Raw genomic sequence first — 15,623 nt, forward strand, 5'->3', positions numbered from 1 at the left:
GTAAAAGAGATAAGAAAGAGATGCTGAGTAGAGACAGGAGATAACTTACGAATTAATCTGCAATAGTCTTTGTATGGCCATATAGGTTTGCACATGTAGTTTCTTAGTTCATACTAACTAGTACATTTAAACTCTTTCAGTTGAGCAGCTCAGTTTAAGGAGAACTGGCAAACCAACTTCAAAGCAAATGTAAGCTGGCAAAATAATTATTCAGGCTGGATTTTGTCCAAGTTATCAAGGTTCTCACCTGCTGGGGTCCACTGTCAGGGTACATGTGGCCAGGCTGACCCTACTGGAAAATACTCGGGAAACCATTTTATAATTTGAGGATATAAAGAAAGTTTCTGCAGTGGTCCAAGAGGGTTCGCATTGAACCTCATGTCTTCTGGGGGTGAGTGCCAACCCCACCATCAGGGCTATCTTCTATTTTCTTTTGATTCTTGCTGCTATAGTGCTTTTTCCTTTTACACTTAAAAAAAAATAGATGAATGTAATTTTTAGAGCAAATTTCAATTGGCTGCTTTTTTTCTTTTTCATATTCAAGAAGTAAGTGACCTTTATCTCAATGAAAGAGTGGAGCTCATGTCATTTTTTTTTTTGCCTTCTTTATCCCCCAGCAGGCATTTACCCTGTGGATATTTTGGAAGACGACCCTGCTGGGCATCAGGAAGCGACTCTGGCTTACTATGCCATGCTTGAGGAAGGAGCGGGGCCCTCACCAGAGGTTTTCTCTCTTCCCACTGGGGAGCAGGTATGTGTGATCTTCTCATTGGTGGAGAGTTCTGTATAATCTAACTTATTAGAAAGGCGAATGTTAGTGAAAGAGTATTGCAGATTAAAAAAAAAAATCCTTCTGGAGTGAATACTAGAATGATTCCACTCTGAGAAGCAAAAGGAATCCTGGATTGAGATTTTAGAGTCAGGAGGGTAAGTCCAGATCTACAAGGCAGTCAACATGACAATCTGCTGTGAATCCCATGTCTACCACTTAAGAGCTGTGTGACCTTGAGCAAGTGACTTTACCTCTCTGGTCTTGCTGTTCTTATCTCAGAATTTGGGACAATAACAGTGCTTACCTCATACTATTGTTCTGAGGATTAAATGAGATGCTGTGTGTATTGTCTGGCTGGCCTCAGTTTTTCCATTTGTAAATGAGGGGATTGACTGACCTCTAGTCTGTAAGGTTTGATTAAGTCCTAAAAGTTTGTGATTTGGAATGAAGTTGTACCAATTATGATTTTTAGCACTGATAAAATTATGCTTTGAATATGGACTGGAAGAAATTAGAAATGAAAACTTCGGATGGTGGGATTATGGGTGAAATTTAATAATTGTGCTATTTTTAAGACCTTTCCCCCCCTAAGTAAGTAAAAAGAATATGTGAATCTTGGACTGTACCTAAATTGGTTACCTGCTTTTCAGATTTGAGGCTGGTTTGTTGAAAGAGATAAGATTTTCTTGTTTTATACAAATATAAGTTCACTCATACCAGGAGTTGTTGCTGTCTGGCAGGCAAAGTTAGTTGAGGAAGACAGGGTTTTATTTTGCTATACTGAAGTTGTTCGAGAGTTAATTAAAACAATGGCTGTACAGTTTATCTAGTGTGGCTTTCTTGAGATTTCGGAGATGCTTGTTTGTAATCAACTCCTGGAAGTATCCAGCTCCCAAGGGTGATTCCTTATTCTGGATCTGCAGAGGGAGGTGGCTGTACGCACACGCTTTCAGCGCCGCCTAGCGACAGGTGTGCCGGAAGGCGAGCAGGCGCTCAGTCAAGGCTAGGGGCTCACTCTTGGGGGGCTTACTCTTGGGGAGCGGGGGGCTGGTGGGCTGAGGACTGCTGGACAGAGTATGGCATGCTGGGTAATCTGAGAAGTGTGGTGAAATGCAGGAGTTAGCCCCGAAGCACTTTAGGATGCACTTCCGCTCATTAGCGTTTATTTCCTGCTTATTTATGGGTTACAACATTACTTACACAACAAAACAAACTCTAATATGTAGTATGCTCACAAAGTGAATCATTTTAGTGTTACTATTAGCAAAAATCATAATAAAATAAGATCGTTACTAGAATTGTTTTAATGTGATAGAAGTGCTGAAATGTCTTTCTACCTTTGCGTCTCCTCCTTCTAAAAAAAAAAAAAAGAAGAGTCCTGAAAAGAATCATTTGGTTTCCTACCATTTTAGGAATTAATTAACAAAGGGTAGCTATTTCCTACCGCTTTAGCAGGTTTTGAAATAGTCTGATTTGTGATGATTATGGATATCCTCTTTGCTTTTAGCAAATTTAACTTTTTGATCCCAGAGAAATTTTTTCAAGCAAAACAAGAAAAGACAAGATAAGGATGTACCATACTGCATCACACTGGTCCTGCCCAGAACCTTTTCTTTTCATAATTAGCTCTGTTTTCAGTCTTGAAATTGTCTTATCATATTTAAAATACAATCATACTTAAGGATTTCTCCTGGTTATAGAACAGTGTATGCTCTGTGTATACTATTTGGGAACTACAGCCAAGAACAAAGAGAATAAAATCACCCATGTTAACTGCTGTGGACACTTTGGAGTGTTTCTGTTGGATTTTATTTCTGGGCATGCCTTTTTAACATGCAGATCACACTGGGTATACAATATTGTCTATAATAAGCATCTTTCCATGTCGATACGATGCTTTGTACATACTGTTTCTAATGGCCTTATAACGGCTGTCCGCTGGGTGAGTCTGAGGGGCCAACTCAGGGACTCTCTGTTCAGGTGACTTGAGCACGAGCAGGCGCCACAATGATGACGGGCCTCAGGATTTAAGAAGCAGTCCTCTGAAACCGTGGAGGTCTGCTGTAAACCTTTACAGGCAGCCTGCCTGCCTCACTCAGCCCACACATCCTTTTCTCATCCTCTTCCACTCTCCTCGGTTTTCAAAACAGACTTTGCCGTGGAATGCGTTGTCCTTTTGCTCAGGGAGCTGAGGCCTGTGGGTTTGATGGCCGAGACAGGACTTGGCACCTGGGCACTTGAGAGAAGGCAGCCCAGTGTCAGAGACCCTGCTTGGAGTCCCTCAGGGTCATGAGCAAACGCGTGCTGGGCACTGAGGGTCTTCACTCCCTGGGCACCTCAGAGCCAGAGGAGGGCCTGGGTTCCCAGAGAGGGTGTGGGCTTCTCAAGGATGCTTGCAGGGGCCTGAGCCAGGGCAGCAGGCAGCCTGGCACTGCGGGTGGGCACAGGCTTGTCTTCCCTGGTGGCTCAGCTGGTAAAGGATCCGCCCACAATGCGGAAGACCGGGCTTCAGTCCCTGGGTTGGGAAGATCCCCTGGAGGAGGTTATGGCAACCCACTCCAGTATTCTTGGGCTTCCTTTGTGGCTCAGCTGGTAAAGAATCCGCCTGCAGTGTGGGAGACCTGGGTTCGATCCCTGGGTTGGGAAGATCCCCTGAAGGAGAGAAAGGCTACCCTCTCCAGTATTCTGGTCTGGAGAATCCAATGGACTGTCTAGTCCATCAGGGTTGCAAAGAGTCAGACACGACTGAGTGACTTTCGCGTCAGTTCCCAGGCTTGTCCAGGCTGTTTGCACAGAGTGGCCACAGGAGGATCCTTGAGGTCAGCCTGGCAGGTGCGGCCTCATGTGGCCGCCGGCTTTCAAAGGTGGAGCCCCAGGAGGGATTTGGGTGGGAAGCCTGCTGGGGCCAGAAGGGGATGGAAGGAGAGGCCATGAGAACTGAGGAGACAGCCAGGTGAGGGAGGGGATGAGTGGGGCTGCTGGGGGAGACAGAGGAAGGGCCCTTGTCAGGCTGCACTTGCATTTAGCTTCCGAGAGCCTGAGGTTCCACATTTGTGCTGCCTCCGTCCTGGCAGAGGACCCTCTGTGCCACAGTGTTCTTTCAAAGAGCGGTGTGCTAGCTTAACTGTTCAGCAGTTTCTTGTGCCCTTACTGTGATGACAGAACCAAGCGGTGATTTTGTTATTTTTTTCAGGTTAAACTTGAAGCTTCGTCTGTTTGCTTTTGCACCGTGCACCGTGATGAACCTCAACACAAAATCTTGGTCTTGGTTAATCCCCAGGACACAAAGACAGGTTAGTAGGTATTAATGTATTTAATACATGAGAATTCTGATTTGTTTGCAATGAATGGAATCAAATACCTCAGAAGTGATGGTTCTACTCTTTGGCTGGACTTAGAATGTCAAGGTGGAAGTGATTTATTTTCACCTTTTAGAGATCCATGAGGGTGTTATGCAATGGCAACCCACTCCAGTACTCTTGCCTGGAAAATCCCATGGACGGAGGAGCCTAGTAGGCTGCAGTCCATGGGGTCGCTAAGAGTCGGGCACGACTGAGCGACTTCACTTTCACTTTTCACTTTCATGCATTGGAGAAGGAAATGGCAACCCATTCCAGTATTCTTACCTGGAGAATCCCAGGGACAGAGGAGCCTAGTGGGCTGCTATCTATGGGGTCGCACAGCGTCAGACACGACTGAAGTGACTTAGCAGCAGCAGCAGTAGAGGGTGTTATGGGTTTCTGTTTATTGATACATGTATTGATTTTTGTATTAAAGACACCAGACACTTTCTGGCCCAGGGTGACGGTATTCAGAGCTGCTTCTGAGTCTCACACTTGCCATTCTTATTATTAATAACAGCATTGCCTGCACAGCCTGGAGTGTCACCACAGCACTGTGAAGTCCAGGGACTGTTGTTTTTTTTTTAATTTTCTTTCTTCTTATTTTGATTGTGCTGGGTCTTTGTTGCTAGGTCTTTGTGGGCTTTTCTCTAGTTGCAGCGAGCAGGGGCTACTATCTTGTTTCGATGGCTCCTTTTGTGGCTGAGCACGGATTCTGGGGTGTGCAGACTTCTGCAGTTGTGACTCCTGAGCTCTAGAGGAGGCTCACAGGCTCAGTAGTTGTGGTGCACGGGCTTAGTTGCTTTGCAGCATGTGGGATCTTCCTGGACCAGGGATCAAACCCGCATCTCCTGCATTGGCAGGTGGATTCTTTATCACTCAACCACCAGGGAAGCCCAGGGACCATTCTTATCCCTGCCAGACTGGATGAGGAAACATCTGATGGTCAGCTGGTGCAGGGTACGGGATTTTTGCAAGGTGATGATCTGGTGGGGTTTTGTTTCTGGTGGTGAAATTTATGTAATCAGTAGCACATTTATTCTTCCTCTGCATCATGAAGCACCTGTTTGTGACCGATTTCAGCTTCTTGGGTGAGTGCTCTGAGCTCGCGTGGATGGCCGTTCGAAGCTGCATGGGGCGGGGTCTGGGGCCGCTGGTGGTGAGCACTGTGAGGTGGGAGAAGGTTCCAGCCCATCAGTCTGCCTGGAGCCCAGGCCACCAGCAAGCTGGAAGCAAAGCTCCTCATCTCTGGCCTCAGGGGAGCCCGAATATAAGGTCAATCCTATTTAGAAATTTACTCCTCTATTATACTTTAATGTGTTTTTACAGATTTCCTGCAGATACCATATATTGCTTGCGTAATAAGAAATTAAAAAAAACAAACCAACCCTTAGTGAGTTACCCCTCCTCAAGGACGTGGTGTCTGCTGAAAGTCTGGGGTTAGGGATCTTCAACTACACTTTGCAAAGGGGCCTCCTTCAACTCGCCAGCTCCCCTGGGGATGACCTTTTGCCTTTCACCCTGTGTGTGCATCTGAGGTCTGTAGTCAGAGGATGCCCTGTTTCACAGGTGTCATAAAGCCCAGAGTGACATCCTGGACCGCAGAACGTTATTCAGCACACATCTATTGTGAGTGCTTCTCTCATGACTCATCCTGAGACACAAGTGTGCTTAGTTAGCTGTCTTGGAGTTTTGGGCATGTTGGTGAAGCCTCCCCCTTGCTTCAGGGCTAGGGTTGGCTGAACTGTGTGTGAGAGATTTCTGGTCAAGGTTTAGCACACTTCCTATTCCTGTTTGGCCAAGTCCTTGTTGAACAAGGGGGCTGGGATAACCCCAGGACTCTGACTTTGCCTTGAATGCACCAGGTTAGTGAAAGTAACAGGAGGTGCCCACAGATTGTCAAAACACTCTGAAAATATCGTTTGCCAGTTTTAAGAGGATGTCCAAATATCAGCAGCCCTCTCCTCTGCCTTTTTCTGGCATTTAACAATATTCTGGTTAAAGGTCTTTAACTGCATTTGCATAATGTAAAAACATATGACTGACTCATAAATCTGTTTCCTATTTCCATTGTACTTAATTTTTCGGTTGTTTTCGAGAATGTATTATAATAAATATTCATAAGCTCCAAGAAATCTCACTCTGGACCTTTCTTTATGTTTCATAGAGCTTTAAATAAAGTTTCCAAATGTTTTCCTGCTGCTGGGCTCTGTAATGGTTGCTAAAGTTTTACATGATTTCCAAAGAGCACTCAGGTGTTATGCACACCTTGTGCTCTTTCCTCTGGTATTTAGAAGCGGGCATCATATGTAAATGCCCCTCTGTGGCTTGAGACATGTGGACTCCCAAGCAGCCAGTGGTACCATAGAGCCTCTTGCCACTTGCCACACATGCCGCTTCAGCCATGTGCTTAGCTGTGACCTTCGAGAAGGCTGGCCCTTGTTCCTTTGTAATTTTCCAGTGACATTCATGGAGGTCTGTGTGTTTGTGTGTGTGGGTGGTTGCCTGTGTGCCTGCTAAGTTGCTTCAGTCATGTCTGACTCTTCGTGACCCTTTGGACTGTAGCCCGCCAGGCTCCTCTGTCCATGGGATTCTCCAGACAAGAATACTGGAGTGGGTTGCTGTTTCCTCCTCCAGGGAATCTTCCCAACCCAGGGATGGAACTCGAGTCTTCTGCATTGGCGAGTGGGAAGCCGCCACCACCACCTGGGAAGCCTGTTTGTGTGGTTGCTGCTGCTAAGTCACTTCAGTCGTGTCCGATTCTGTGCGACCCCATAGACGGCAGCCCACCAGGCTCCTCTGTCCATGGGATTCCCCAGGCAAGAACACTGGAGTGGGTTGCCATTTCCCACTCCAATGCATGAAAGTGAAAAGTGAAAGTGAAGTTGCTCAGTCATGTCCGACTCTCAGTGACCCCATGGACTGCAGCCCACCAGGCTCCTCTGCCCATGGGATTTTCCAGGCAAGAGCACTGGAGTGAGGTGCCATTGCCTTCTCCGGTTTGTGTGGTTAGATGGAAGCTAAAGGGATCAGAGCTGTTTGATGAGACTGTGTATGAGTTAATTGTCACAGTAACTTCTGGTAACCCTGTGAGCAAATGAAAGACATCCCGGAGTTGTGAATTCCCTGGTGGCAAGCACTTAATGTTCATGGCAGAATACTGTGAAGATGTGAGTATAAGCAGGCCTTGGAGACCTTGTGGAGGTTCCAGACCACTGCAGTAAAATGAATATTGCAATAAAACGAGTCCACAGATTCTTTGGTTTCCTAGTGCATAGAAAAGTTATGTTTATACTATTGTCTATTAAGTGTACAGTAGCATTGTGTCTAAAAAATGTACACATCTTAATTAAAAATACTTTATTGCTAAAAAAAAGCTGTCTATCATCTGAGCCTTCAGCAAGTCATAGTAATCTTTTTGTAATAAGTAACATCAAAAATCACTGATCACAGATCATCATAACAAATGTAATGATAAGAATTTAAAATGACATAACAAATATAATGAAAGATTTTAAAATATTGTGAGAATGACCAAAATGTGACATAAAGACATCAAGTGAGCAATTACCATTGGGAAAACGACAGTGGCCGAAGGTTGTCACAAACCTTTGATTTGTTGTAAAAAAAATGCAATAAAGTGAAGCAGAGTAAAGTGCAGTGCAGTGGAACGAGGTCTGCCGGTAACGCAGCCTTCCAGCTTTCTCCTGTAAGAAGCTGGGGATGTGCTTTCCGTGAAGGTGGTCTGAGAGGCGCATGCCCTCATCCCATCTGTCTGGCGGCTCCCTGCTGCGCTCACGCTCGACTGTTTCTCTAATCAGTTTCTGTCCCCGAGGGGACACAGCCAACGGCTGCCGGAAGCCTCCCTCCCTGAGCTGCTTCTGCACTTGCCCCAGGACCCTAGCTTTCATTTATTTCCCCTGTTTCACTCCTCCTCTTATTTTTAAATTATTAACTGGTCTCAAGTGTTTACAAAGATTAAAAAAAATAACTCCTCTGGTCAAAAAGTTGTCTTTTCTTACCTCTCATATCGAATCAAAATTGTTCATCCTAGCATTCCAGATTCCCTCAGCTGATGGCCTTTTGCTCCTCTCATATCTTCCCGGGACCTGTAGAGAATGAGATGAACGTGCACTTTGGTATCGGACTCAACAGACTTGGCGTCCTGGCGCTGCCAACTGACTGGGTGACCCAGATAAATGGTTTGGCCTCTTTGAGCCTCAGTTGAGTCATTTGCAAAATGGGGACACCTTAGCTACTTCAAAGAGTAGCTGTGAGGATGAAATGATCTGTGGCAGAAAATCTGACGCTTTGGACTATCCAGGGCAGAGAGCGAGTGTGGGATTAGAAATATTCTTCCATCATGGAGCATCTTTGCATGTTCTTCTCTGTCTTTGAGTGTTGCACTGTAGAGGTGCAGGGTTGTAGAATGGGAGGCCTTCCCATCAACTGCCGGCCAGACTTTGGCAGCTGAATTACCTCCTTGGCAGATTCTGCTTGCAAACCTTATGGAGGGGAAGGCGACCCTGCACTAAGGCCATCTAGTTTGTTTTGGAACCACTCTCAATGGTAAGACCGTTGTTCTTTTTGCTAATCCCAAACTGCCTCATTGGATGAATATCATGCAGTCTGTCCCCAAGCAGCCAGAGATAAAGGACGGGCCAGGGAGGCTGCACCTCTACACCACACGGAGGAAAGGAAACAGGCGGCGATTCTCATCCTTGGGAGCGCAGGGGGCCCCGGCGCTGCAGTGGGGGCTGCTGGGAAGCAGACGGGACTGGGGCTGTCTTAATGGAAGGATGATGTTCCCGCTCAATTACAGCCCATTCTCTTTGGTGCTGCTCAAGCCGCAGCTGAAACAAACTGGTGCTTATCTGTGGAGAGCAACAGGGGGATGAGAGGGCTTGAAACCATTTGAACAAGGCTCGAGGAAACTAGGGCTGTTAAGCTTTAGAGAAGGGAGGCAGGGGTCCAGAAGCTCACAGTCGAAAGGGCGTGTAGATTGTTAGGCCCAGTGCTTTCTGAGATGATTTAAGTGGTACTGCTGAATTTCAGAAGGAGAAAAAGGATGATCTTTTGAATTTTATTTCCGTCTTAAACATATCAAGGAAAGAGTTTCTGTTTCCTATTAACATGGCTGTAACACTTAGAACACTTGTTTATCAAGAAAAGAGTTTCTGTTTCCTATTAACATGGCTGTAACACTTAGAACACTTGTTAATCTCCTTCAAAAAAAGGAAGGGAAATAGGTCTCCCAGCAGAGTACTCGTAGATAGAATTTAAAGATTGGTCATTGTAAGATTTATTTTTATCATCATAGCACACGATGCCTCTTTTATGGTAGGGCTAAGACGATGGTACAGAGGAGCCTGACGGACTACAGTCTATAGAGTTGCGAAGAGTCAGACACAACTGAGCGACTGAGCACACAGAAGATGGACTAGAGATAGGCCAGAATCACGAAGGTGTGGTCCGGGGCTCTGGCTTCTAGTCTGGGGCTTCCGTGTCCTGGGAGAGCCTGCTCTGCTCTGGGGACAGCTCCATTAGGATGTTCTCCTTAAGGAGCCCACACCAATGTGTCTGATGTCTCCTCATGGGCCTGCCGGGGCCATCCAGGCAGGTGGCATGGCCATCCCACACAGCAGGTCTTCCCAGGCTTGCAGCAGCCACCATGTCTCCCACGTCTCCCTTTAAGACGGCCACGCTCATGCTGCTGCTCCTTTGATGTGGATCTTCTGCCCTTTATGAGTGGGTGGCCTGGGTTAAGCTATTTAGCACCTCCGGGCTTCGGTTTCCTGTCTTCCTGCTCAGGGGGGTGGCCTGTGGCCCAGCAGCCAGGTGTCCGCTGGGGAACTTGTTAGAAATGCAGGAGCTTGTGCCCCCACCCCCCAGCCCAGCCCTGCTGAGTCAGCATCGGTCCTGTACCAAGATTCCCAGGAGCCATCTGGGAAACTGGTGCCAGAGAACTGGGAGGAGAGGGGTGGCTAGTGAGACCGTGCCTCACTTTTCTTGGACATTCTGTTTCCACAAAATTAGCCTCCGTTTATCTCGGCGTTTTAGCAGAACCAGCCCAAAACTGACACCTCCAGCTGACAGCTCGTTACCGGGCATAACCAGCCCCTGGGATTTTAATGCAAACTTGTTGTCAAGACGTGGCTTTATCCCCCAGTGTTTGTGTAGTAGTTTTGAATCCACAGGAAGGACTATTTTTATTCCTTTATATATGTATGTATACACACACACAGAGTTATGGAGCTGTAGTTCACGTATCATACAATTACCCATTTAAAGCATATAGTTCAGTGGTTTTTAGTGTATTCAGAGTTATGCATCTCTCACCACGCTTGATTTTCATTACCCTTAAAAGACACCAACCCCACTTCCCTACCTGCCTCAGCCTTAGGCGATCTCTTCTGTTTCTGCAGATCTGCCTCGGCTGGACATTTCCCTTGAATGGACTCAGGCAGTGTGTGGACTTGCGCCTCTGACTTTCTTCATTCACAGTGCCTTCAGGGATTGTCCATGTTTTAGCAAGTCTTAGTACTGCATTTACTTTTTATGGCTGAATATTATTTCACTGTGTGGATTTGCCACCTTCTGTTTACCTGTTTACTGACTGATGGACATTTGGGTTTTTCCACCTTTTGACTATTGTGAGTAATGCTGCTGTGAAAATTGTTATCCACGCTTTTGTGGAGATGTATGTGCATATATCTTTTCAAGTTTTTTTTTTTTTCTTTAGATTAATACCCAGATTGGGATTGCTGAATCAAGGGGTAGTTCTGTTTGAAAAAAAATTTAAGGGACCCCCCCATACTGTTTTTCATCATGACTGCACCAATTTACATCTTCATCAACAGTGCATAAAGTTTCCCTTTTCTGCACATCCTCACCAACACTCACGATCTCTTGACTTTTGGATAATAACCATTCTAACAGATGGGAGGTGATACTTCATTATGGTTCTGGTTTGTATTTCCCTGATTATTAGTGATGTTGAGCACTTTTTTGTGTACGTGTTGGCCATCTGTATGTCTTTGGAAAATGTCTGTTCAGATGAAATGTGTTTTGAGATCCAGTTTCCAGGGTGTGGAAGTGGGTGATTTCCCACAGCATCAAGTAGGTCTCCAGACCCCAGCTGGATGTTCTTCTGTTCAACTCAATCCGGCCACTACCTGGAGAGACCACCAAAGTCTATAGGTTAAGGTTTCAGTCCTACCAGACTCCCCTGCTCCCCACTTTAGGTGCCAGTCTCAAGCCCATGCAGTTCCTTCTGACTGACTGGTTATAAGCCAGAGGTTCGTGTGATTCTATGCCTCCAACGTGTTCACCAGCCCAGAATCTCTCTGAACCCAGTCCTTTTGGATTTTTATAGGAGCTTCATTACATAGTCACGATTGATTAAATCACCGACCGTTGGCAATTGATTAAACCTCTAAGCTCTCTCCCCCTGGACATTGGGGAATAGGACCAAAAATTCAAGCTCTCTAATCACATGGTTGGTTCTCCTGGCAACCAGGTCCCATCCTTGTGATCCTTGTCTGTGTATTAGTTGCTCAGTTGTGTCTGACTCTTTGTGACCCCATGGACTATAGCCTGCTAGGCTCCTCTGTCCATGGGATTCTCCAGGCAAGAATGCTGAAGTAGGTGGCCATTCCCTTCCCCAGGGGACCTTTCTGACCCAGGGGTCGAGCCCGGGTCTCCCGCACTGCAGGCAGGTTGCTTACCATCTGAGCCACGAGGGAAGCCCAGGTCCCATCCTTGGGTGGGTCAAAAATCATCTCATTGATATAATAAGTGACACCTTCCCTGCTCTTGGGGCTTCCCTGATAGCTCAGTTGGTAAAGAATCCGCCTGTAATGCAGGAGACCCCGGTTCGATTCCTGGGTCAGGAAGATTCGCTGGAGAAGGGATAGGCTACCCACTCCAGTGTTCTGGGGCTTCCCTTGTGGCTCAGCTGGTAATGAATCTGCCTGCAATGCAGGAGACCTGAGTTTGATCGCTGGGTCGGGAAGATCCCCTGGAGAAGGAAATGGCTACCTACTTCAGTATTCTTGCCTGGAGAATCCCATGGACAGAGGAGCCTGGCGGGCTGCAGTCCATGGGGTGGCACGAGTCGGACACGTCTTGGTGACTAAACCACCGTGGTCACCTTTCCAGTGAAGAGGCTTCCCTGTGGCCCTTAGCGCCTCTGGCTAAGGTGTGTTTCTGCCTCAGGCTCTCTCCTCTGTCTGGCCAGCCACCCCAGGGAGCTCTCCTGTTTCCTTGAAAGTCTTCCCAGCCTGCCTGAACTTCCTCCCTGCCCGCCTTTTCATACCTTGATCTTACAGGACTGTGCTGGGCCTGGGGACCTTGGCCGTGGGGGGCCTCTTCCACCCTTGACGCTCTTCCTTTCAGCTTTTGCTCTTTCTGATGGAAGCTCTCTGCGGGCTCCTAGGCCACATGGTTACTTTTCCTAGATGATCTCTTCCTGTTTTCCTTGTCAGGAAACTTGTCAGATTTTTTTTCCAGCTCTCCTGACAATATCTGTTTGTTTGTTGGCTTTTTTCCTCCTGTATAAAACCTAGTAGTTGATGATTAGAAGGCAGGACAAAGAATGTCCAGAGCCTGATTAAAAATGGGAGTTTGTAACTGAGTCGCATGTAAGAGATGCAATGCCACAATGCTACGGAAGTTTCCAGAATAAGGGGACTCTTGAGTATTGCGAGGTGTAGGAGGAGCATGGAGTCCTTGTCAGGGAAGTGCCTGTCTGGCCAATGTAGAAGGTAGGAGGCCTGAGAAGTTCTCCACTGCCCGCTCCCTGGGACTCTCTTCTCTCCCAGCCTCCGGCTGGCTGGTGGGCATGCAGTGGGCACACAGCCACTCTGCCCTGCAGGGCTGGGCACTCTGGGCCTGAAGCAGCACCCATGGAGGCACTGGGGACCCAGGAGGGAGGCCCCTCTCATCCCAGGCAGCACCCCACCTTGGACTCTGGCCCTGAGTCTCGCTGACCCCTTTCTCTGAATGTTTTGAAGTTTACATTCGTAAAGCCTGGGAGATCCTGGTGGCTCAGACAGTAAAGAATCTGCCTGCAATGTAGGAGACCTGGGTTCGCACCCTGGGTCAGGAAAAATTCCCTGGAGAAGGGAATGGCTGCCCACTCCAGTGTTCTTGCCTGGAGAATTCCATGGACAGGGGAGTCTGGCGGGCTACAGTCCATGGGGTCATAAAGAGTTGGACACAACTGTGCAACTAACAGTTTAACTTCTTTTCACTTTTCCTAAAGCCTTCTCTATGCGTGTGGCCCCTAACTGGTGGCGAGGCTGTGCTGGGAGAGTGGGCAAGATGCCTGGTGATGTTATGGAGGCTGGGTAGGGACTGGGGTGGGAGGGAGCGTCCTGCCTTTGGATCTCAGTCTTTCGAGGAATGTCTTAGTCATGATCAGAGAGAAGGTGGAGAGAAGGGAGAACAAGTGTTGGGGGTCCAGGAGTCTGAGGGCACCCAGAGGAGGGGACTGAGGGCTCACCCGATGGAAATGACAGGATTTGGGATGGACTGGAGCAGGCAGGAGGGGAATCCAGGAGACACTTGGGCTCCAGCCTGAATCAGTGACAGTGCCCACTGTGCTGGGTGATCTGGAAGGAAAAGCTTGGGGTGAGGCAACCTGAGCTGTCTGCAGGGTCTGGGGGCTGTCAAATTGGAGGCGGGGTCTGGGCGTGGGCCGGGTCCCAGCTGCACACTGCTCTGCAGCCTTTCTTGGCTCTTTCTTCCTGGAGGGAGTGGGGTGAATTGCAGGGGAGGCAGCACAGCTGAGAAATGGAAAGCAGGGTCCTTGAGGAGAAGGGGAGCGGGCAGGGGAGCGGGGTGGGCGGGCGGGGGGAAGGATGTTTGTGTTTGTTACCACATGCTGGCTTCCATGATTGGAACATCGGTTCCCCCTAGCTCGCCTCCAGGACATTTTGTGACCAAGCATAACACTCATCCTTCAAATTGCTGCTAATTTATTTACGGTTTTTGGTGATTGCATGTCATGTGCACCCTGAGAAAAACAAGCAGGGAATCAAAAAATGATGATTTTTTCCTGGAAAAGCATGCCCATTCTAGGCCTGCAGTGACAGCAAGAGCCAAGGCAAACATTCAGTTGAAACCAGAGCCGCTGAGGAGCCGCCTTCCTGGTGGCTGTCGTGGGCTAGGCGGGGATTGCGACATGGTGGGCCCAGGGCCAGGCCTTGTCTGGGCTGCGTTTGGGGCAGGTGGGTGGTGGGTCACCAAGGGTGGGAGCGGGGGAAGTGAGGTGTGCCCCGAGAGGCCCAAGGAACTTCTGTAGGAATGGAAGGGTCTTTCTGGGACATTCCTCACCCCTGAGCAGGCTGCACAGATTGTGAGCAGGAGTTGGGGGGGAAGGCCATAAGATGGGAGTGGGGATAAGAAAGGGAAGGTTGTCTCTGACTCTCTGCAACCCAATTGACTGTGGCCCACCAGGCTCCTCTGTCCATGGGATTTCCTGGGCAAGGATATTGGAGTGGGTTGCCATGCCCTTCTGGAGGGGATCTTCCCAACCCAGGGATCGACCCAAGGTCTTCCGCATTGCAGGCAGATTCTTTACTATCTGAGTCACCAGGGAAGTGGGAGTGGGGGAGGAACTGTGAATCTCTGAACTTCAGGGAGAGGGGACCCGGCCAGAGCAGCTCCTGGTTCCCTGGGTGCCTTGAGGGAGACGTCAGGCCTCCCGGTGGGTGGAAGGGATGGGGCCAAACCCAGCTCTGTTTGCAGAGTGAGCCTACGGACATTAGTCGGTGCAGTGATTTTTGTCTTTCTGGCAAAAAGCAGGCTAATATGGTGGGAGTGGAGGAGAGGTATGCGGAGAAGTAATTGCAGTTTTCCTGGCTTTGAAGTGTGATGACCCCTGCAGACTCAAGGGTCCAGGGACCACCTGGTGAGCAGCCTCCTTGGTACAGCTTCCTATGATTCCATGGATGATGAATTTTTATGCCTTTATGCTTGCGTTTTGGATAATGTAGAGGTAGGCATCAACTTGAAATGGGTCCCATCCTCCCGCCTTCTACAAAGGGGCATCCCACTTACGTGGGCTTGACAGTTTGGGGGAAAAGAGCCTCAGAAATTCAGCCTCAATTTAAGTACCTGCTCTGCCTGGTGGCTAAGGTGCCTGTGTGGTTGGGCAAGCGTGGGGGGCGTCAGGTAGCCCCCAGGTTGAGCAGTACCTGACTTCACAGAAGCTAAGAGAGGTCCGTGCTGGAAATCACAGGAGTTCTGTTTTCCTTGGGCCGTGACGGGTGCAGATTGAAGATCTATTTGCAGTGACAGCACTGGGTTTTGGGAACACATGTTGGCTATTGTTTGGGATTTCCTTCTTTATTCCCTGTTAATTTATGGCACTTACTGTGAGCTGGATGTCAGTGTAGGGGAAAAGAGCATCCCACAAACAGAGACATGTCATTCTTACCAAGGGACTGATGGTATTTGGAAAACAGGGAAGCTCCAAGGAAAATATTCTGAGTGTCAAGGATGGA

At 48.1% G+C, this 15,623-nt stretch overlaps 1 protein-coding gene across 1 annotated transcript in view; it reads left to right on the top strand.

Moving 5' to 3' along the window:
- Positions 1 to 565: 565 nt before the first annotated feature.
- The window catches only part of FAM169B (Protein), a 78,576-nt gene continuing 63,518 nt past the window's right edge, over positions 566 to 15,623 (top strand). Inside the window, exons 1-2 of the mRNA XM_024982267.2 lie at positions 566 to 751; positions 3,966 to 4,065. Coding sequence (XP_024838035.2) covers positions 566 to 751; positions 3,966 to 4,065 — 286 coding nt within the window. The remainder of the gene's footprint in view (positions 752 to 3,965; positions 4,066 to 15,623) is intronic.

This window comes from Bos taurus, chromosome 21 (genome assembly GCF_002263795.3).
Source record: "Bos taurus isolate L1 Dominette 01449 registration number 42190680 breed Hereford chromosome 21, ARS-UCD2.0, whole genome shotgun sequence".
NCBI lineage: Eukaryota > Metazoa > Chordata > Mammalia > Artiodactyla > Bovidae > Bos > Bos taurus.